General features: G+C 38.2%; 1 protein-coding gene across 1 annotated transcript in view; it reads right to left on the reverse strand.

The window, feature by feature from the left end:
* Positions 1-23941, reverse strand: part of CSMD3 (CUB and Sushi multiple domains 3) — a 1166690-nt gene that overhangs the window by 283411 nt on the left and 859338 nt on the right. The window contains exons 42-44 of the mRNA XM_077493847.1: positions 11428-11616; positions 9877-10054; positions 1710-1855 (exon numbers count right to left, since the gene is read on the reverse strand). Of these exons, the coding sequence (XP_077349973.1) occupies positions 1710-1855; positions 9877-10054; positions 11428-11616 (513 nt within the window). The remainder of the gene's footprint in view (positions 1-1709; positions 1856-9876; positions 10055-11427; positions 11617-23941) is intronic.

The raw sequence follows: 23941 nt of genomic DNA on the forward strand, positions 1-23941 counted from the left end.
AATAAATAAAGAAGCACTGAGAGGGTGGATTGTGATTGGATGAGTTGTGTATTATCATAATCTTTCTGCATTTCAACTAGACATTTAATAGTTATGATATGTTTTTACATCTGATTTTCATTTTTTCTTAAAGCACTTTTCATTTCTCATTTATAGTGGACTATAGCATAATCTCAGTTTTGGCAAGTACCATGTCAACCTCCTTTTCACCTTCCCCCCCCATCTGTATACAGAAGATGTAGTGTTTGTGCTTTGGGAATTAGTGGGAGCTATTAGCAACTTATCTGTAAACCCGCAAGTAATAGGAAGCAGACATCGCTAAAAATTACAATTCTACCAAGGTCAAGATGGGTTATCGTCATGAAGATGTTTCAGTGAACCTGAGGCTTTGAGCAGCATGGGGAATATAACTTCAATACAGGACATGAAGATAGCCAAGGTTAAATAAAAGACTCTAACATAGCTGAAAGAATGGTATACAGGCTCAAATTAAATGCGCATATATAACTGATCCGTGCCTTTACTAAATAATAGTTTATAAGGACTGGTAAGATAAAACAGAATTTCTATTATGTGCAATGATGTTAAGGTATGTTGGCATAGAAATGAGTGGGCTGATCTGTAAATTGGCATATTAAGAGGATTGGACAGTACATTCTTTCTGGTGACCCAAAATATGCTCATGTTATTTCATCATTTACTAAGCATCATTAATATATAGATTACAACAGCCAGGACTCATAAATGATATCCTTCTGTGCAGGCTGGATAAAGCTTAATATATTGTATATGATCAGAAAATCTGAGAATAAAAATTTGCCAGACTAGATTAAATAGATTATACTGTATGGCCAAACTTGTGGACATCTGAACACTACACCTGCAGTCGAAAGTATGGATACTCCTATACATTATTGAGTTCAGGTGTTTGCAGTGATGGGTACTGTTAAAGGTTAACTAAAGGTTTCTTTTTTATTTTTTTTAAAAACAAACATGTTATACTTACCTCCTCTGTGCAGTTGGTTTTGCATAGAGTGGTCCCAATCCTCCTCTTCTGGGGTCCCTCAGGGGTGCTCCTGGCTCCCCCTGATGAGTGCCCCATCGGAGAAGCACTTTCCCTCGGGGCACCCACATGGGTGTGCTCACTTGTCCTGCTTCTGTGTCCATTGACACAGACAACAGGACTCGGCTCTGTCCCCTGGCCAATGGCTGCGCTGCTATCAATCTATCCAATCAGGACCCGAGACACCGCCTGGAGCAGGTGTGCTCATCCTCCGTGCAGGAACAATCGGACTCAGGTAAGTAAAAAGGGGGCTCTGGGGGGCTGGTGCACTACAATATATTTTTCACCTCAATGCATAAAATGCATTGAGGTGAAAAACCATAGAGGTTTACAACCCCCATTAATGTTTTTAGTATATAAAGCCATTATTTTTGCCATTGCAGCACTCTAGCAATAGTATGGAGAAGGCCCTTTTCTGTTCCAGCATGGCTTTATATCTGTACACAATGGTTTCTGAAAACACTTTAAAAAAATTTTTTTATACCTTTTAGCAGGCAAACAAAATGTTTGAACATGGGTGTGGTTACATTACAGGGTGTTAATCCATGTGCATTTGAGGGCAGGTACAGGAGAAGGCATAATACTCTTTTGTTAGACTTATTTTGAAATATTTAAAATGACTTGAATAGCTCACAAACACACTCACCATGATAGCTGAGTACAAAGAATCCGCTGGTTGTGAAGTCACTATGAAACTTTATAAGGACCTGATTTGATGTGCTGTAAACAGATTCCAGAGCAGTGTTGCCGCTAAACTGCCCAATCTGAGGAGAACTCTGGTCTGGCCCATCCCTAAAACAAATAAGAAAAATGTGTTACAAAAAGATAATGATATACATATTATAGATATATATAGTCTGTTATACACATGTTTTCTTAGTGGAAGGGGAGCTGCAGTATGTCCAGTAGACATGTGTGCTGTCAATAAATTTGTTTTGTTTTGTTTTGTATTAGAATTAATTCATATTTCATAATGCGTGTCCAAAATTCTATTTGGATTTGTACGAAATACAAATTTTCGTTAGGTTTGTTAACTTTTCGTAACAATTACGAATGTTCGTTATGATGAATTTATCATTATGAGGGGCTCCCACCATTCCTGTGCTGTTCTGACTTCCTGAGGTTTTTAACTTCATCTTAACGAATAATCGTAATTAACGAACATTCTTATTTTATCCGATTCTGAATCTCCCATCGACTACCAGTACCAGTCTCCCACTCCCATATTAAAAAAGGTAATTTTCTCAACCCTCACTCAGCAGCAGAAGAAAACCTCTGATTGGTCAACAAAACACCATTCACATTTCCATTGTAACAGAATTTGGATCCGAAATTCATAAACAAAATTTTGTATTTCGTACAAAATTCAGAATAGCAAATCGTATTTCAGATCCTCCCAAATGTACGAATTTCCAGAAATTCGTATGAATTTCCGATTTGTACAAAACAAATCGCACATGTCTAATGTCCAGAAAGTCCAATGATTCCCAGATGAAGCCTTCATGTATCGTTCCATTATACCAGTTTATAGTAACCAGCGCTTCATGTATATTAAAGGGTTGAACCATTCCTTCTTATCACTCAAGGACTAAGGTAGTGTGAGCTCTTCACCAGTTCTTCCCATTAATCACAGGCAATATGATGAAGCCAATAATTCAGTTGATTCAATGGAGTCAATTTACTAAAAGAATAGAGCATGTTTATTTTGCACTTTTTGTGCAAACATGATTGAGTAGTTAAAGTCAGCACAGCTCAATTGAATTTGCTAAAGCTTTATTATAAGTTAATTGGTTGAAATATCATGTCAAAAAGATGTTGTGCTATTGGTGTAATAATTATCACTAATTGGGAGTAATTTGAGAGCGAGAACTGTTCGGACACTACTGTACTGTAGTTTTATAAGTACAATTGTATTATTGACTCATAGTTGCTTGAATAAGCGTTGATCACTAAATCAGCCACTCCTTGAGCTCTCAATACATAATATTATTATTTATATTTATTTTTACTTTTTTTTTTCCTTAATTGTTTAGTGATGCATTTAAAAAAATGTTAAACATTAAAAAAAAAGTATTTCATTTACAAATAACTTTTATATTCTTTAAAATATAAATATAAACAAAAATATGCGTAGTGCTAAAGCACGTAATAATTGTGTGCAATAATGGATATAAATCCAAATAATAAATATCATATTAGAGTCATTATAGACAAAATAAATCATTGAAAAAAGTGCACTTTTTAATAAATTAGAAAAAAAAACACTTTTTTTCTTACATTTTACCTATAGATTTTATTGAAAATACAATTTTTTTCAATTCAATATTGCCAAGAATAAGTCTTCTTTTTTCAGATAAAAGTGGTCTCTGTGGCGGATTCACCATGAGATCCCTTTTACCGGTGGGGGGAGAGGCCCCCCTCTAGCCACTCTCCGATGCCCTCCACAGCTTACCGGAGCCGTTGGTAGCAGCGGAGGTGATCAGTTCCTTCTTGGTCTGTGGTATGGAGCTGACTGAGAGGAAGATGGCCCCCGGCTCCAAATGATTGCAGGGCAGAAGTGACGTCAAAATGTCACTTCAGCTCATACCTCTTAAAGGGACTTTTTTTTAAATTATTTTTTCAAATGACATTTTTTATTTATTTTTATTGCATTTTAGTGTAAATGTGAGATCTGAGGTCTTTTTGACCCCAGATCTCATACATAAGAGGTCCTGTCATTCTTTTTTTCTAATACAAGGAATGTTTACATTCATTGTAATAGGAATAAAAGTGACACATTTTTTTTTTAAAGAACAGTGTAAAAATAAATGTAAAGTATATAAGAAAAAAAAGGATTTTTTTTGCAAAGAATTTTTGAAGCATTGCCTATGGAGATTTTTAAGGGTAAAAGTTTGTCGCCATTCCACGAGCAGGTACAGTTTTGAAGTGTGACATGTTAGGTATTAATGTGCTAGACATAACATTTTCTTTCACATTATAAAAAAAAAATGGGCTAACTTTACTGTTGTCTTATTTTTTAATTCAAATAAGTCTCTATATTTTCCAAAGAAAAATGCCTTAAGACCGCTGCACAAATACGGTGTGACAGAAAGCATTGCAATGACCGGCATTTTATTTTCTAGGGTGTTAGAAAAAAATATATATAATGTTTTGGGGTTCTAAGTAATTTTCTAGCAAAAAAATTAATATTTTAACTTGTAAACACCAAATCTTAAAATGAGGCTCTGTCCTTAAGTGGCTAGACATAAAGAAAAAGCCACAATTACATACAGATATGAATCTTGAAAACTATTTGCATTTTAGCAGTGTTAGTTTTCACATTTCCATGCTAGCATACTCATTTTAAAGAAACATAAATGAAAGCACCATAAAACCAATAGTCTATTAATAAATAGAAAACCTTAAGGTTTGCTTCACATCTATGCATTACAGTAGTTTTCAGTAAAATTAGCATTTCACTGTGCATTACTGCAATGCACAGTAATGCATGTAAATCTGTGTGCCATTCATTGATTTAGAAAATCACCCCAAGTACAGTAGTTTCTGATGGACCAACAGAGGAGAACACTATATGACACATGCTGTGCATTGTGGTGCTCTGCTTTAAAAAAAAAAAAAGTGCAGGTCAAGCTTTCCTTCCATTGTCGTACACATTAATGTACAAAATGCCAAAATACTGCACTGCACAAGGTGTGAAAGGGCTTAATACAAAATTAATTCATTCAAGCTTTAACATTTACATAAAATGAATTTTGGGTCTTGTTACTTTTTAAACATTGTCACATTCATACGTCTTAATGGAAGTTATTTAAAATATATTACTTTTATTATTATTGCCAATATTATTGCTCTTGTTGTTGTACTTTTATCTATACTGCACTACCTACAATAAGTATTAAACCCATGGAGTAATTATTTATACAGCAAAACTTTTGGACAAAGCATTTTACAGGGAATTCAATAAAAAATTGCAATTCTTAGCTGCAGTTTGTATACTGAGATCACAGCAATAATACTGATATATAGTTAGGATTAGTGAATAGACCATAAGTACGTTGGTGCAGTCACTGGGAACAAACTGGAAAACAATGATCTTAGCCTCAGACTTATGTACAACATGAAAAATTCACTAATCACTATGGGGAAAATGAATAGGAAATCCTGCCTTATGCCGCGTACACACGATCTGACTTTTCGACGGACTAAGTCCGGCGGACCGGAATCTATCGGACAATTTGATCATCTGTGGTCTCCAGCTGACTTTTCTTTCCCAAAAGTCTGACGGACCTAGAAATAAAACATGTTTCAAATCTTTCCGACGGACTCAAGTCCGGTCGAAAAGTCCGGTCGAAAAATCCGGTCGTCTGAGTACATGCTATATCCCTGACCATGCAAGTTAAAAAAAAAGGAATAAAGTTTAACAGATATGTATATGGTGAAAGTATGTGCAAGCACGGATTCATGGATCAGCAACAGTAGGCAATATATTAGGTTAGAATAATGCAGATAGGTATTTATAAATCATTAAAGCTGAACTACACTTTCTGACCAATGACCACTGCTGGTCCTTCATTGTAAGTAAGAAAGTCAAGGGCCTGCCCACCTTCCAGTACAGAAGCAAAGAACAAGGACAGCTATCATGGGACCAAAGAATAAAGTAAGTGTTGCCCCTTGATTAAACAGGCATTAGATCCTGAATTTATGAGAAATGAAGGTCACCCACACAACATCTTTTGTAAGTTGACCAGAGTTTGGTTTTAAATATATCTTTTTAATAAATACAGCCAGTGTAAGTGTTAAAATATGACTCTAAATTAGTTTCTATCACTCTCCCATGCTGCAGCATTCAGACTGGGGGAGAGGCCAGGATAGGGAGACAATTAGGTGTATTGTATGCTAATGTGCTGATAAGGAACAAAATGATAGGAGAAGACAGCAGACTTAGAAGATGAATGACCTTTTCAGTCTACTGCTGCTATTTAATTGTTCAGACAGCAGGCTAGGGCGGAGAAAGGATACCACTGTACTACTTTTACAGCCTACAATTGTAATGGTGTCATCTTCCTGGCTGCATTCGGACTGTATAAATCCCAGGACTGGATGGATAGAAATACCCCTTAGGCATGTAAAACAACTCCTTTATATACTGTATAGTTAATTTGTTTGTTTAGTTATCTGGAGTTCATTTTTAAAGGAAACCTGTACTGAGAGAAGCACATTGACTGCCATTGCTATCCTCCCATTGCAAATGCTAGCTGCATGGCTGACTCTTGGTTTGAGTCAAAAGAAGTCACTAACCCCAAACAATTTTGAAAAATTGGAGTGAAGTCAGAACATACATACTTAAGCACTAATTTGCACGACAGCTTGGAAACAATTACTTTCATAAGGAAAAGAGGAGTTGATTTATGAAAACTGAAGAGTGCAAAATCTGGTATAGCTGAGCATGGTAGCCAATCAACTTTTAAATTCAGCTTGCTCGAATAAGCTTTGAAAAAACAAAACTGGAAGCTGAATGGTTTCTATGCAGAGCTGCACCAGCTTTTGTACTCTCCAGTTTTAGTAAATCAACTGCATTCAGTCTATACGTCCCAGGACACTTGGTATTCTAATACTTAGGTGGCCAAATAGCACCATTTCTTTTGTGCTTTGTTTAAAGGTCTCACAAGAAACAATGACATTTTGCATTAGTGGTAAACTTCCAGCGTGCCTGTTCTAAATACATGCAGATGGAATTAGAAGGCCACTTTTGAGCATTGTGCAATTACATTTCTCCTCTTCTGAATAAAGTATGTTTTCTTCAGATTATATACTTATCTGAGCAGTTAAGTTTTAAGAGGGCTTTTAAAGATTTGAAGAGTTAGTAAGTGGAAAATCGTATGAGCAAAGGAACTGCATAAAGAAAGAATAGCTGCAGGAGAATATTTTGAGTTGAAGACTGAAAGTGATACAGTAGGTGGGGTATGATTATGAAGATGAAATTTGAAAAAGAGCACAAAGCTGACCATAAAGCAGACTGCTTGATAAATTATATATTACATTTTATTCATATAAAAGATACATATCTATCTATATATCTATCTATCTATCTATCTATCTATCTATCTATCTATCTATCTATCTATCTATCTATATATATATATATATATATATATATATATATATAACAGCATCACATTTTATTCATGTTAGCAATAAGCAGGGATGAGCCGAAATCAAATCAAAAGTGCTAATTTTAAAGGCTAATATGCAAGTTATTGTCCTAAAAAGGGTTTGGGGATCTGGGTCCTGCCCCAGGGGACATGTATCAATGCAAAAGAAACATTTAAAAACTGATGTTTTTTTCAGGAGCAGTGATTTTAATAATGTAACACCATTACATCAGAGGGGGCAGGGTCACTCGCATATCACTGGGGAAGCCCAGGTTTCCCCTTGCATCAGAGGGGGCGGAGTTAGGTGACAGGCAGCCCCGTCCTCCTCAGCTAAGACCTGTCAGGCCTCCGGGATTCCCGCGGTGTGCACTGTACTGGACATCATCGGGAGAGATCATCCATCGCTAGACCACGGAGAAGAGATCAGCCATCGCAGGATACCAAGAGAGGATTACCACCACTGGAATCTTTTTTTTTATTTTTAATAAAGGAATTATCCCAACAGTGTCTGTGTGCTTTTTAAAAAAAAATTTACAATTTCTTTGTGAAATGGTAGGGGTACAATCTACCCATTACCATTTCAAACAGGGGGGGCGGGATCTGGTTGCCCCCTTGTTAAAGAGGGCTTCCAGATTCTGATAATCCCCACGCTCGCAGACCCCCACAACCACCGGCTAGGGTTGTAGGGGTGAGGCCCTTGTCCCCATCAACATGGGGACATGGTGCTTTGAGGGGTCACAGATCCCCAAAGCATCCTCCCAATGTTGAGGACATGTGGCCTGTGGCGCTCTCTCATCCCTCCTCTTTTCCTGCGGCCTGCCAGGTTGCATGCTCGGATAAAGGGTCTGGTATGGATTTTTGGAGGGAACTCCACGCCACTTTTTTTTAAATTTGGCGTGGAGTTCCCCTTAATATCCATACCAGACCTGAAGGGCCTGGTAATTGAATTTGGGGGGAATTATTTTTTATTTTTTATCAGTGTCTTTCAATGGCTGTTCTCTGTATTATGGGGAGCTGACAATTTATTATAGCCGTGAGTGCTTTTACATTTTTTCCTGCAGAAATGACACTTTGTGCAGGGACAGTTCTAAGCACAGGAAACATACGCCCCTTTACAGGCATACTATACACACCCCCAGATATGAAATTTAAAGGAATAGTACACTTTTATAGTTTCACTTTAAGCATTATTAAAATCACTGCTCCCGAAAAAACAGCAATTTTTAAAACTTTTTCTGCATTGATACATGTGCCCTGGGGCAGGACCCAGGTCCCCAAACACTTTTTATGACAATTACTTGTGTATAAGCCTTTAAAATTAGCACTTTAGTTTTCTCTCATAGACTTTTACAGGATGTTCTGCGGCTTTTCAAATTTGCCGCGAATGTCCCAAATTGTTCTCTGTTCGGCGAATGGGTGAACAGGCAATGTTCGAGTTGAACATGAGTTTGACTCGAACTCGAAGCTCATCCCTAGCGATAAGCAATACAATTGTCCTCCACCAAAGGTCTAGGTCAGTAATGCCGAATCTTGGCACCCCAGATGTTTTGGAACTACATTTCCCATGATGCTCAAGCAAAGTGCAGTGTAGTTTAGTATCATGGGAAATGTAGTTCCAAAACATCTGGGGTGCCAAGGTTCGTCATCACTGGCCTTGGTGATAGGATTTGCCAGTTTCATTGGTTTGTTTTAATAAAGAATGCCACACTTTATTTATGTTTTCCTCCAACAGAACTGCATTCCCCTAAGTCTCGGTTCACACAGGGGGCAACACGACTTGCCGCGCCGCGACCTGACAAGTTGCCCCCGTTCTGTACTACGGAACCGTTCTAAGAGGAGCGACTCGAGTCGCTCCGACTTAGAAAAAAGGTTCCTGTACTACTTTTGGGCGACCGCGGGCGACTTGCATTGACTTCTATACAGAAGTCATTTGCAAGTCACCGCTGAGGTCGCAGCAGGTCACGGCGCGGCAAGTCGTGTCGCCCCCTATGTGAACCGAGCCTAAAAGTCCAGGTGGTAGGACCTGCTAGTTTCACCCAGGGGGTGATTTGGTTTGCTCTAATGAAGAGTGCTTCAGTTATGTTTGCCACCAATAAATCTGCCTTCCACTAAAATTCCAGGTGGAAGGACCTGCCATGCTCCAGTTATGTTAGCCTACTTTTGAACTGCCCTCTAAAAAAGGTCTAGGTGGTAGGATCAATTTCATCCTTGGGATTCTTGGCTTTTCTCTAATGAAGAGTGTCAAACTTTGTGTATATTATACTGCAATGGAACACTCTCTACTGAAAGTGCAGGTGCTAGTACAGGTGCTAGGCCCCACTAATTTAATCCCGCTTTAATTCCTTTTCAAAAACATATTATTGGGTTTTTATGTCTCTACCATAAATAACAATACGCAAACAGCATATAAAGAAACCTACTCACTTTTAAAACCAAAGCAAAATCTAATTTTGAAATGTAATTTCTAAATTCTTTAAATATTATATAAAACATTAGTAAATACATTCTGCATTTGAGCAATGAATTTTCAAGCTCTTCAACTGTCCTTGAATAATGCACCTGCAAAATGCATGCAGGCTAATAGCGAACACAGGGAAAAACAAAATACCTGGATCATTAAGCCAGTGGTGCAATAAATTATCAGTGAATAAATGATCTTACCATACAGTTATAAAGTCGTAAATCGGTTCTGTTTGAAGCACTGTGAAATTGATGTATATTCCATTTCCAGGAGGGACTCTGACCAGCCACAGGCAATCTTGAAAGTTTGGGTACTCATCAGGATATCCAGGGGAGTAAATAGTTCCATTCATTGCTGTTATATTTCCTCCGCAGAGAGCTGCAACATAGTTCAACAAACAAGGATGGTAAGAGGACCTGCTGTAAATACTTAAGTCTGTGGGATTGCATTAAAGACAAGCTGAAGAGCCTGTCAAGTGTAGATACTCGAAACTCCAAGGCTGCTAAGCTGCAGGCAAAAACATGCACTAGAACTATGGATTTTAGTTTCTCTGTGTGTTTTATACTTGGAAAAATATTGTGGAACCTAAATGTGTGGCTTATTCAGGGTAAAATAACATGATATGCAGAGAACTCTAAACACGTTAACTAGATTTTATTTTAATTATGCTTAAAGACTACATAGGAAGTATGAAAAAAGTAGCTTATATCACAAACATGTATCAGTTTGCAGCAAAATAATTCCTTTTTCTTAGTTCACAAGGTATTTTTTTTAGGTTGGTGAAAGTAAAATACACCAGTGGCATAGCCAACAACATCCAATTAAGAATGTATGTCTAGCTACAGTAATATAAAATCTGATATCTGATTGGGCATCATAAGTACACACGACTCTTTGTACCATCTGATAAAATAGATCTTTCCATGTACTGAATCAGCTCATTGTTTGTAACTGTCATTTTGCAGACTAAATAACAGAAGGCCTGGACAACCTTAAAATACTTATTTTTTCTAGTAATCTTAAGTATGGAAAAGCTAAAAAAGGAGGTGAGAAGGTAAAGTGTGCAATGTTGCAAATCTCAATTTGTTCTAATTTTTCAAAACTGCCCATAAATGGATTGAAATTCAGCTGGTTTCTGCTGAACTGGCTGAATTGTGATCTGTCTATAACTGGCCTAAGCCAAGTGATCATTTACAAAATAAATTTCTGTTCCAGTCGCAGGTATACCACAAGCACCAAAACAATTTCCCAATAGCCTGAACGACTGTCCTTACCTTTGCGTCTGACTGGAATTTGACTAATGAAACAATCAACACAAGGGGATAGACTATAAACAACAATATAACCACTGGCAAGGTACTAACCTCCAACAAAATTGCAGATTTTACAAAGAGCAGACAGGAATGGGACTTCACTAAACTCAATTGGATGTAACTCAAAATGTAAAATTAAATATCTCTAAAATGACCCACCTGCCTGCCACACCAATGAATACCACTCTTTTCCTGAGAAATCTTCTCCCATAGTCTACTTAGAAATTGACACTTTCAGGAGTTTCAATCTCCTGGGTCCCTCTCAACTCTAACAGGTTCCTCCTTCTGACCTCCAGGTCACTACAGTTTTACTTTTGTCTCCTTCTCAAATTAAATAGAAAGGAAAAAAAAAACATATTTGGGGTGTGCAGAATACAAATGATAATATATATGGCTGCCCACTTTGTTAAGAACAAAATGACTGGTGGAGGTACCTACCATCACAGCGAGGTATTGGATGGTTCCAGTTTCGGCTGATTCCATGTAGACAGGTGAGCGCAGATTCTCCAATTAATGAGTAGCCAGGATAACATTCAAAAGAAACAGTGTGTCCCACTGTAAAATCACTTCCAATTACAAACCCATTGCGGAATGGACGAGGGTCAGGACAGCTCTGTAACTGGTATGCTAGAGATAATAGACAGAAGAATGTGATTAAAAACAGGTATATAGAAATTTTCACAATTAAAAGACAATTTGACTAAGCATTCCCATAACCCACCAATATTAGATTTATATTGTATCCTCTAGGGTTCTATGTCAGGTCTATGTCAAATCGTGCATACTTGTTTGAGGAACTGTAGGCCAACAGGTCATGAAAATGTGTTGTTTGGTTAACCTCCCTGGCGGTAATCCCGAGTCTGGCTCGGGTTAGGAATTTACTAGTAGGAGCGGTAACCCCGAGCCAGACTCGGGATCGCTTCGCTCGATGCAGGGGGGGACACAGTAAGACTTACTTACCTTGTCCCCTGGATCCAGCGATGTCCACCGCGCTGTGTGATTGAGCTGTCCTCTGCTCGATTCACAGTGCCGAATGCCGCCGAGCTCCGTTCCCTGCGGCGTTACAGTGCACGGAAGCAGAGAACGGCGGCAAATTCAAAAAAGTAAAAACACACAAAACACACACACAGCACTGTAATCTTACAGATTACAGTGCTGTATTAAAAAATACACACTCCCTTTGTCCCTAGTGGTCTGTGCAGTGCCCTGCATGCACTTTTATATTATAAATACAGTTTTTTCTGCCTGGAATTTGGAGATTGTCCATAGCAACCAAAATGTGTCCCTTTTTCAGTGTTTTAGGATTTGATTACATTATTGAATAATTTTTATTATTCTTTATTATATTATAAACTTTATCATACCCGGGATGTCTGCTAGACTCTGGTTTGAACAGATTTAAGAGCGTTATTCCTAAGAATTACAGGACTACAAAATAAAAGCCAGATTTCCATGCAAAATAATTGTACCACTTTCAGCACCTTATTCCAGACTGAATCATACCGCCAGGGAGGTTAATAATGAAAATTAGCAAAACACAAGGACGGAAGTAGGAAAATTTTACATACTCTTGATGCTGCGGCAACATATCTACCTTATGTTGGCAATGCCCATTGCAATTCCTGTATAATCTTATTTGCCAACAAATATATAGTTCAAGGGCCCAGGCAATCCATTTAATTTATATCCACTAAGCATTCATACTAAATAGTGGTTTGTAAATCTAAAGAAGAGTGTACAATATCATGTTCACACTCATACACAGTATTTTAGTAGCAATCAGGGGTCAGTACACATGGTGTACGTTTATCAAACAGATAATTTATTTCATTTCAGTTCTCAGAGAAAAATCTTCTCCTCTGGCACCCTGTTTATGCTGCGGAGAACATTTGTTCTCAGAAGATGAAGAGAGGAGAAGTTTTTATTCTGAGAACACCTGAGCTCTGTGTAGAAGGAGGGCTGCTTGTGATCTCCAGAGATACCTGTCTAAATACGGTGCAACTGAGTTGTAAAAGTGAAACCAAAGTTAAAAAGACTGTGTAATTACATGAAAATAATAAGCACTGACCACAGTTTTTTTACACACATTTTGGCACATTCTTTAAAAGTGTGTTTTGGTCCTCTTTTATTGCTCATTTTGGCATTATTTACGCAAAGTTTGCAGTTTTTCAACATGTCATATTTTTTTAACGTGCATCTGGCCATAATTTTTGTTATTGTGCACTTTGGTGCTTTTTTAAACACACATTTTGGCCCTTTAGCGCACATTTTGGCACAGGTTATTTTTACACTCCTTTTGGCGCTTTTTTTAGCATGTAGCTTGACACTTTTTTAACGTGCATTTTGATTTTTACGTGTATTTTGGCAAACAGCACATTTGCTAGCCACTTTTGGGATACCATTAGCATTTAATGGTACCGCATAGCATGCATTGTGCATGTATTTCCGCAATGCACACAAAAACTCAGCTAAAAATTAGACATGTGCATTCATTTTCGTCCGAATGCATTTTCGTCCGAATTTCAGGTATTTTCGTTTTTGTTTTGACAAACGATAACGAAAGAGCAGAATCCGAAAAACAAAATATCCGACATAAATAAATGCTTTATTTTAATTTTCCTTGTTATAACAGTTCGATATAGAATAGGAGATTCGACGTGACTCTGACAATAACAATCTGTGTCTATAGAACCTGTGGTCGAATGTGCCTAACCTTACCTCTATTGGTCCAAGATTATATAGAGAAAAGATTTGTCAGAGAGAAAATATTCGACATAGAAAGAAAAGATTCGACAGAGAGAAAAGATTCTGGAATTGGGTGGGGGAAGAAAAATAAAAATAATGATGATGATGAATGTTATTGGCTGATTGTAACCAAAGAGGAGGAGCAGTAAAATAGCTAGAACTAAGTACACACATACAGCCAACTTACTTTCACTTACGATTGCTAACAGAGAGAGACACACACACTAAATCATTTCAGAAGACAGTCAATCTTAGCTGGTCCTTTGAATTGTCACTTGTCAGAGAACCCGAATTATTATTAAGCATAAGCACAGCAGCAGAACAATAGTGAAGCAAGCTACAGTTCAATTTAGCTTTTTCCTAATAATCTGCTGCTATTGTGTTAGTGTGAGAACCTTATAGTGATACTAGTGTTGCTGCTAGTGTTGTTTTGATAGCCTCAGAGGCTGCCTGTGTTGTGGGGGGGATTTATTATTATAGAATCGTGTTACCTGTCTGATCAGTGATCGCTATCACCAGTCCACTAGTTTCTGTTTGAAAGAGTCTATAATATATATACAGAAACACTTGTAGATGACCCAGAAATGTCCTTCAATGCCTCCATGTCGCTCTCAATGGGTTGCCGCCATATTCGTTATTTTGAGTCACTAACTATCTAACACCTGACACTGTGAGACTCAGGCTATTCATTCAACATGAACGATAGAGATTCGGCAAAGCAACTAAAAACACACACGTTTATAATAATATTCGACGGAGTATTGAAACTGTACGACGCTGCAATCGTACATTTCCGGAGTCAAATGCTCCACTTATAGGCTATATAGCGTTTAGCAGCTCTGTTGAATTTTCTTTATACATTCGACAGACACCATAAGCCTTCAAAGACAGATTCAACCGTAATTCATGTGGATTTTCGAACGAATGCAATTTTTGAATGAGAAATTAAATAAATAAAAACGAATTTAGGGAGTAACTAAATACATTTATTTTTTGAACGAAAACTAAATTCCGAAACAAAATATTTCACTCTGCACATGCCTACTAAAAACTGTACCAAAATACACACAAAAAAAGGCCCAAAAAGCCAAAGTGAAAATTTTTTGGACATGGAGCATTGCGCATTTTTTCAATGCACATTTTTTTTGGCACATTGGTAGTGTATCTGTCAAATAACAAAATGTGTGGCAAAATGCATGTCTGTTAACTGCATTTAGGGTGCCATTAACAATGAATGGCACCCAAAAACGCATTGTGTATTTTGACAGAATTTTACAGCAATTTGTGGCAAGAATTGTGCAATTCTGCCAACAATTCTGCATTGCTCAGATATGAATGAGTCCTCAAAGAAAATATATTATAACTATACTGTGTGTATGTGTTTGTACTGTGTGTATATGTTATGATTATGTTATCATTTATGTCAATCTTTAACCACTTGCTTACTGGGCACTTAAACCCCCCTAAGTCCCAGACCAATTTTCAGCTTTCAGCGCTGATGCACTTTGAATGACAATTGCGCGGGCATACAACACTTTACCCAAATGAAATTTTTATCATTTTTTTCCCACAAATAGAGCTTTCTTTTGGTGGTATTTAATTACAGCTGGGAGTTTTATTTTTTGCTAAACGCAGGCCGCTCGTGCACGGGACGACGTCAATAGACGTAGTCCCGACAAAGGAGATCCGCGCTGTAGCCGTCATTCGGCTATAGCGCGGGTCTCAAGTGGTTAAGCTTGCTATTGCTGATATTAGGAAGAAAGAAACCTCCTTCCTGATATGACAGCAGCTTTTCACCCATATTCTTCACCTCTGAGCTGGAGAATATGGGACAGAGATATTTTACAGAGATGGCCAGTGAGATCTTCAGTATGAAAGAAAAATTGCAGCTCAAAAAGCTCCAGACCTGTTAAAGACACCCTATTACGATCCTGTAGGTTCTGACTCTGCTCAAATTTCAAATAAAGAAAAAAATTCTGTATGGCCGCATACCGCTAAAGGCATCTTTATTTAAATGATTTAAATCCAAAAATAGTCAAATCTTGTGCATAGAAGACAGGGAAAACCTTCATAAACTGGTCATCTGTGTAAAAATCAATGACAGAAGGGTGTGTCCTGTGATGAGAAGTTAAGAACATGTTTTCCACTCCTCATCTCAGCTTCATAAACCAGCACACCTGAGAGATCAGCCGTGATCATCAGGATCTCGGCTCTTCTCTGTTTGATAAACGTAAACCCATGTTTCTTTCCTGAGTGTTTCTTTTATGAGTGTTGTCGCAGTTTCAAAACTCCTATCAATTTCTGATCACGTGTTGTCTGCTATTTCACAAGTAAATGTCATCTGCTGCCATATCCACATGTAAATTCCCCCTGCTATGTATGACTGATAATTGATACTGCTATGCTATCGTACATGTTGTTTGCTGCCATATCATTTTAAACTTGTCTATATTAGTGATTGATTATTACCTCCTTTTGCCTTGTCAAAGGAATCAATTACCTTTTATGACTTTGGCTGTTTCTGTGGTTGGTCTGTTTTTTTTTTTTATGACAATCTCTTCTTCTATTCAAATGGCTCATATCAGATCCTAATTTGATCAATTCACAAATGCTTGCCTGCTCCATCTCCCTAAAAATTTAGAGCTGGTCATGGGGAAGTCACAGACAGGGGTCAGTCTTTCCTGAATGCTTCTTTTATGCGTGCTATTGCAGTTTTATTGCAGTTTCAACACCGCAGTTTAACTAAAGCTTTATGAAGATGCAACAAGAAAGATGGCAAGCAAACCAACATTTGCTGTTTCATTTATTTGAAGTCTTATTCCCACTTTTTCAACTAACATGGTCCCTCTACTCTTCATTCTCATATTGATGTTCTCTGTCCTCAAATTGTCCTTACTCTACCCCACAGCCTACACATATCACCCTCATTCTTACCCTCTCCCTACTACTGCACCATCACTTCCTGCAACTACTGAACCAACATGCTGACTTAAACACCAGGGTAGTGAGATATGTGTGCTCATACACATCACAGTCCCATCTTACTTTCCTGATCCTCCTTCTTTTTCTAATTTCTGGAGATATTTCTCCCAATACTGGCCCTCCATTTTCTAACCACAAACCCCATATCCGGCAACCTTCCTCTTCTGGCAACAGCTGCAATCCATTCAGTTTAATTTAAATTCCGCTGCTTTCAAAAACCAGCCCCACCCCCATGTGCCCTTTGGAATGCCCACTCTGTCCGTAACAAGCTCACATCTGTGCATGACCATTTTATCTCCAATTGCTTTAACATACTTGCCATACCTGAAACCTGGCTTTTAGATTCTGACTTGGCTTATCCTGCTGCCTTCTCCCTTGGTGGCCTCAACTGGACTCACTCACCCAGACCCAGTGGATGGAAAGGAGGTGGAGTTGGAGTTCTTCTATCCCTACAGAGCACCTTCCAAGTCCTTCTTACCCCTCCCTCACTATCCCTCTCTTCTTTCAAGATGCACTGTATTTGTCTATTTTCTCCAATATCTCTGATTGATTTATTGGCCTCCTTGACCAATATTGTGCTTTTTTGATGACTTATCTGCCTGACCACCCTACTTTCTCTCCTCTGAAATATCCACTATTATTCTTGGTGGCTTAAACATCCCTGCTAATGTTAACAGCTACAGCTCAACTTCTCAACTTAACCTCATCTTTTGACCTAACACAATAGATACACACTTCCAGTCACTCCAATGATAATACTCTCAACCTTGTATTCTCCCATTTTGGCACTCCTGGTAACCTCATCAACACTGCCTTTCCTCTCTCTGATCACAACCTGATCGGTTGCACAGTATCCTTGTCTCCAACCACCTATCCCTCCAAGCGGCAAATGATCATTTGTAGAAACCTTTGCCAATTTAACTGTTCTATTCTTTATTCTGCTACTGACACCCTCTATGACAAAATCTCTGCCTTACTGGATTCACTTGCTCCTCAAACTGCACACAGAATCAGGCCTGGACCATTAAAACCTTGGCAAAACTGACCACACCAAAAATCTCAAGAGACATTGCTGCTCTCTTAAGCAGCTGTGGCATAACACCACATACCTGCAGGAATTCACACTATATAAATCTGCCTTCCTAAAATATAATTCCTGCCTCCATGCTGTCAAACACACCTATTTTGTCTCTCTTATTAATACCTTGTCATCCCGTTCTCATCGGCTCTTCTCTGCCTTTAACTCTCTGCTTTGTCCTCTGCTCCCTCTACCCACTAACTCACTCACGACCCATGAGACTGCCAATCACTTCAAAGACAAGATTGATGCAATACACAAAGACACCTCCACTGCACAGATATCTTCCCCACCTAACATACCTTGTCAGTGGACACTTTCCTCTTTTGAACTGGCTACTACTGAAGAGGTTACAAAACTTTTCTCAGATGCTTACCTAACCAATTGTCCCCTGGTTCCTGTTTCCTTACAACTACTACTGTCTACCTTTTTTTCTATCCTATGCTCCCTCACTCATATCTTCAATATCTTCCTCTCTACAAGCACCTTCCCCATCCCCTCTAAAGCATGCACAGATCACTCCCATACCCAAAAAGCCCTCACTGGACCCTGTCAACCTGAACAACTTAAGACCCAACTTATTGCTCCCATTCACAACTTTTAGATTGCTTAGTCTACAACCATCTAAGCTCCTACCTCCCTGAAAACAACCTTCTTGATCCCTTATAGTCTGTCTTTCACTTGCAGCACTCCACGGAAACTGCTTTACTAAAACTCACTATCGATTTACTAATTGCTAAAACCAATGGCCACTACTCCATACCCTTACTACTAGACCTCTCTGCGGCCATTGATATTCTTGACCATCTGCTCCTTTTCAATAAACTCCACTGCCTTGGCCTCCAAGATTCTTCTCTATCCTGATTCTCCTCCTACCTATCACAGTGCTCCTTCAGTGTTACCTACAGCTTTGTTTCCTCCTCTCCACTTCCTCTTTTTGTAGAGGTCCCCCAAGGCTCTGTTTTTGTACCTCTTCTCTCCTGTATCTTCACTTCCTCCCTTGGTCCCTTGATTAACTCCCATGGCTTTCAACACCATCTCTACACCAATGACAACCAAATCTATCTCTCTACTGCAAATCTCACTCCTTCAGTCCCCTCTCACACTACTAACTTACTAACTGACATATTAGCATGGAAGTCGCACCTTTTCCTTAAACTAAATCTCTCTAAAACCAGGCTGATAATATCCAACCCATTCCCCCCCCTATGAATTTTCCAAGATCAATAATGAAACCATCAATTCTTCTCCTCACACCAGGGTACTAGGTGTAATCCTAGACTCTGACCTGTCCTTTCAGCCCCAAATCCAACTGTTGTCAAACATCTCAAAAATGTGTTTTAAACTTCCCTTTTTAACTAATGAAACCACCAAGTTACTCATTCACTTACTTACTATCTCTCGCCTTGACTATTGCAACTCCCTTCTCATAGGCCTACTTCTCCATAGACTATCCCCTCTTCAGTCTATCATGAATGCTGCTGCCAGCTCATCTACCTTACCAACCGCTCAGTGTCTTCCACCCTCCGCCAACCAATACACTAGCTTCCGATTGCCAAGCAAATTATATTTAACGTACTAGCAACATGATACAAAACCATTCACAAATCTGGCCCAAGCTACATCCCCAATCTTGTCTCAAAATATCACCCAAACTGTCCTCTCCACTCCTCTCAAGACCGCCTGCTCTCAAGCTCCCTTGTCTCCTCCTCCTATATTCATCTCCTAGACTTCTCCAGCGCCTCTGCCATCCTTTGGAACTCTCTACCTCACTATGTCTGGCTATCTCCAACTCTGGCTGCCTTTAGACGGTCCTTGAAAACGTATCTCTTCAAGGAAGCCTATCATGCCTCCAACTAATCTATTATCAGTTCCATCAGCTCATCTCCCACAATTATAACCTTTTGTACCACTTGCCCCACTCTATTAGATTGTAAGCACTTATGAGCAGGTCCCTCTTAACCCTCTGGTATTTTATTGTATTGTACTGTACTATATGCCTTTTTACATTGTAAAGTGCTGCGTAAACTGTTGTTATATAAATCCTGTATAATAATAATAGTAAGTGTCACTGGAAAAGCTATTAATATAAATTAGCTTGATGCTTTATATTAATTGCCCTCTTTTTCTACAGTGCAAATAGTTTGGTTAGAATAACCTGTTTAAATCTTTCACATTATTATAGTGAATAGTTTTTGAATGACATAAAATTAACTTCTTTTTGGCACAATTAAACTTTTTTATGTTGATTTCTTGATATATTAGCAAGATGTCCTCGCAAAAAGAGCTCTCTCAGAAAGGCTGAAAGTTAGCAATTTCTTCCAATTATAGTATTAAATTGTTTTGTCAAGAATTAATGATTTCATTCTGCCAAATAAATTACTTTGTGCAAATACTGAAGCATGTTTCTTTCATGTTAGCTCATTCATTGTCCCCTAATCCCAGACCATCTCTTGGAGAACATTAGATACGCCATTGCTTAAAATTACTTATCATTTTTACAGTAGACATATCATATTTAAAACTTAGCAAGTGGTGTCAATTACATTATATCAACTGTGTGTATTGCTCTTTTCTCTATTTTATTTAAAGCCCATCCAAACTGCCTGTTAAACACATTTCAGATGCATCCAAACAAAATATGTTTAAAGTCTAAGGCCCTTTCACATGGGGCAGAATCAGATTTGTTCAGTGGGGGATCTGTCTGCTGAATCCATGCCGAGCAGAGCAGGCAGATGATAGGTCCATGTCATCTCAATTTATACAGAGTGGATACGGACAGAACACACTCTGCTCTATGTCTAAATATACACCTGACTTCTCTCCAATTCAAGCCACCTAGACAGAGGGGGGCGGATCCCCTTACTTTTTTTAGGGGGTTGGATTGGATTGGAGGTAGACAGCTGTAAAGGACACACATTCATTTACACCCACCAAGCCATTGAGATACATGGTCCACCTAATCAGGTCTACCTGAAAAACTGACAGGTGGACCTGCTTAGATTGCCTATGTGAAAGGGGCCTTACAGTTTGTTTTCTTCAGAAAGCAACCCCAGTCCAAGCAGAAAAGTCTGCATCCTGCCAGCATGTTGTCGAGGACAACCCATGCTCTCTTCCGAGTCATCGAAGAGTGACATAAAAGAGTCATGGTAGAAAAAGGATCAAGTTGTGCTTGTGTTCTTGATGTCTACTTCATATTGAAGATGCCCCCCTGAACCTTATTCACACCCCTAGGCCCTGTTCAATTTGCTGCACTTTTGCCACGATAAAATGCAGTTTTCCTGCATGACAAAAGTGCACACAAACTATTTCCCTTTAAATCCTTTGCAACTGTTTACATCACTGCATTGTGTCTGCATTTTTGGTGTGTTTTTTTAAACCACATGTTTCACAGGTGCATGCTGGGAGTCAGAAAACAAGGAAGCACACCAAAAATGCATTAAAAGCACATTAATATTGTGGTCAAAATGTGATATGCATTTTTAGGCTCACCAGTGATTGAACAGGCCCCTAGGGTATTTTAATATGTCAAAAGTTGATGTACTTTATTCAGCAGAGAGCATTTCCTTTGCTGATCGCAGAGCTATAGGGCCTCAGCTGAGTGCTTCCAGGTTCATAACACAAATGAAAGGTTGCTGGTGTCCAGCTGCTCTCCATCCTAGCACCTGCCAGTGTAGAATTATTACCAGCCAGGAGAAAAAAAAGAAGTGAATTCTTGGCTTCAAGTTTACATGGCAGTGCTGACACTGCCATAACAGCAAGATGTGGGGGGGGGGTTAAAAAAGGGAAAATAATAATTATTATTATTATTATTTTTTTTTTAAGCACCTACATAGCTCAATGAGAGTAACAGAGAGTTTCAGTTTCATTAAAATTTGTGTAGACAGTGAAATAACTGCAAAATTGCCCTATTCATGATTTAATAATTCTGAGAAAGACAGACTGATATCTGTTTTAAAATTGACAATAAAATGTTTGTTTTATCTCTGCTGCATGACCTGTGAGTGCCTTTATACCTATTTCGGATTTGTAAACAATGTTAATGAATATATTACAAGATGTATTAGTAAGCACTGTACACTTTTATTTGTTCTCTTTAAATGAGAATAGGAAGGGGAGAAGGCACAGAAGAAAATAAAATTGGTAGGGGGATACCTTCTATAATCCAGACTGCCCAGAACCATTGATATAAGCTGAGGATTTTGAGAGGGTTGCAAAGTTTGAATTGCTGATTGGAAGTACCACAAAATTGTTGTGATATTTTGGACTAGTTTATCAAATAAACTCATATTTTAAGCATCTTAAATGTTTTGTATTTTTTGTTGTAGTTTTTACTATTATTTTTACATAAAATAACATTCAAGAATAAAGAAAAAATGTATTTGCACATTTTTTTTCCCCGTGAGTCAGTATTGTTTACCATTACAAACATGTGGCTAACTGTCGATTTGAGAAGGCCTTTTTTCCTTATTTTATTCAAACAGAGTGACTGCAAGCCTAAGCGGCATTCTCCAACTCTCTGTAGTATGTTTGGAGAAGTGTCAAGCTGTCGAAAACAATGTACATCTTCATGTTGCAGCGGAACATCTTCACTACCATGCCCGTAATATATGTGCAAATGCTCAAGAGTAGGTTTCGTACAACAGAACATATTTATAACTTAACGCTTTTCACAGCTCAGTGCTGTTTTCACAGATACAGTAAAATTCTTGTCACCGGACACTGGAAGATAGTATGCCTAGTGTCCTATTTAGATCAAGATGACATGGCATATGGCACAGAAAATGTGACGTTTATGTTTTAGGCTTTATGTACACTGGATGTTTTTACAACCTCTCCTGAACAATTTAACTTGACAGATAGTAACCACGCTTAAAACGTCAGTTTTGCCGCATTTGCATGCTGCGTTTAGCCGCGTTTGTGTTTAGATGTGTTTAGCCGTGTTTAGAAGCATTTGGCACTTGAAATGATTGTAAACTCAGCTTCTGAATACATTTTTTTGCATTCCAAAACTCAACTGCCTATGACTAATGACTATAAACGACCCTGTGTACATGTATTGATAAAATAACATAGAGGAGAGTTCAGCGGCAGTTAAAAAAAAAAAACTCCCAACTGCTCCTAAACCTCTGTTTACCAGCAGCAGTGTACATGAGGCCTTAGCTGTAGATAGTTACACATGATAATGTCAACATCCTATGCAACTAAAATACTTTAGTCTATATTACCAAATGTATAAGGCTTTTTCAGGGCTGTTCTAACACATGGCTACCAAATTTGCTGGATGTGATTCCTAAACAGAGCAAGATCATCCACAAATTAACATAGATAGGAACCTAAGGCATAGTGGATGCCAAGAGGGCCCAACTATAACCTTCATGCTTTTGCAGTAAACCAGGGGAATTGCACAACCGTTGTACACCTGCCTGACACTTTACAAGAGATGATGCACTTATAAGTAGTTGCTGTCTGATAGCTAGACAAGGGCACATTGAAATATTTTGTTTTGGAATTTTGGCTTCGTCTGAAAAAAAACATTTATTTATTTGCTCCAGAAATTCATTTTTATTTATTTTGTTTTGTTAAAAAAAATGCATTCGTATGAAAATTCAAATGAATTAAGGTTGAATCTGTCAATTAAAGGCTTATGGTGTCTGTTGGATGTTCTAACATTTGGCGAAGCAGCAACACTGCGATCGTACATTTCTAGACAAATACTCCGCCCACAAGCTATAGTAGATTTCTAATGTTGTTTGACTAGTAATAATTATAACTATTAATTATTACTAGCCAATAACATTATAATTCTTCTATAGCCTAAGGGCGGAGCATTTGACCGTAAATGTGTCATATGTTTTTAGCTGCTTTGTCGAATATTCACGTCGAATGGTATTACCGCAGGTTCTATAGACACAGATCGCTATTGTCACCGTCATGTCGAATCTTCTATTTATTTATATCGAACTGTTGTCGCAACAATATGAAAATATAATGAATACAAAAATAAAGCATTTTTTTATTTCAGATCTTTTGGATTTCAGGTTCTGCGTGTTCATTATTATTATAATTTTGTTAAAACAAACATGAAAATCCCTGAAATTGCATTCGGACAAAAACGAATGCACATGTCTACTGATAGCCCTATCA

The sequence above is a fragment of the Lithobates pipiens genome, unplaced genomic scaffold, assembly GCF_037356315.1.
Source record: "Lithobates pipiens isolate NorthernLeopardFrog02 unplaced genomic scaffold, aLitPip1_a1.2 Scaffold_19, whole genome shotgun sequence".
Taxonomy (NCBI): Eukaryota; Metazoa; Chordata; class Amphibia; order Anura; family Ranidae; genus Lithobates; species Lithobates pipiens.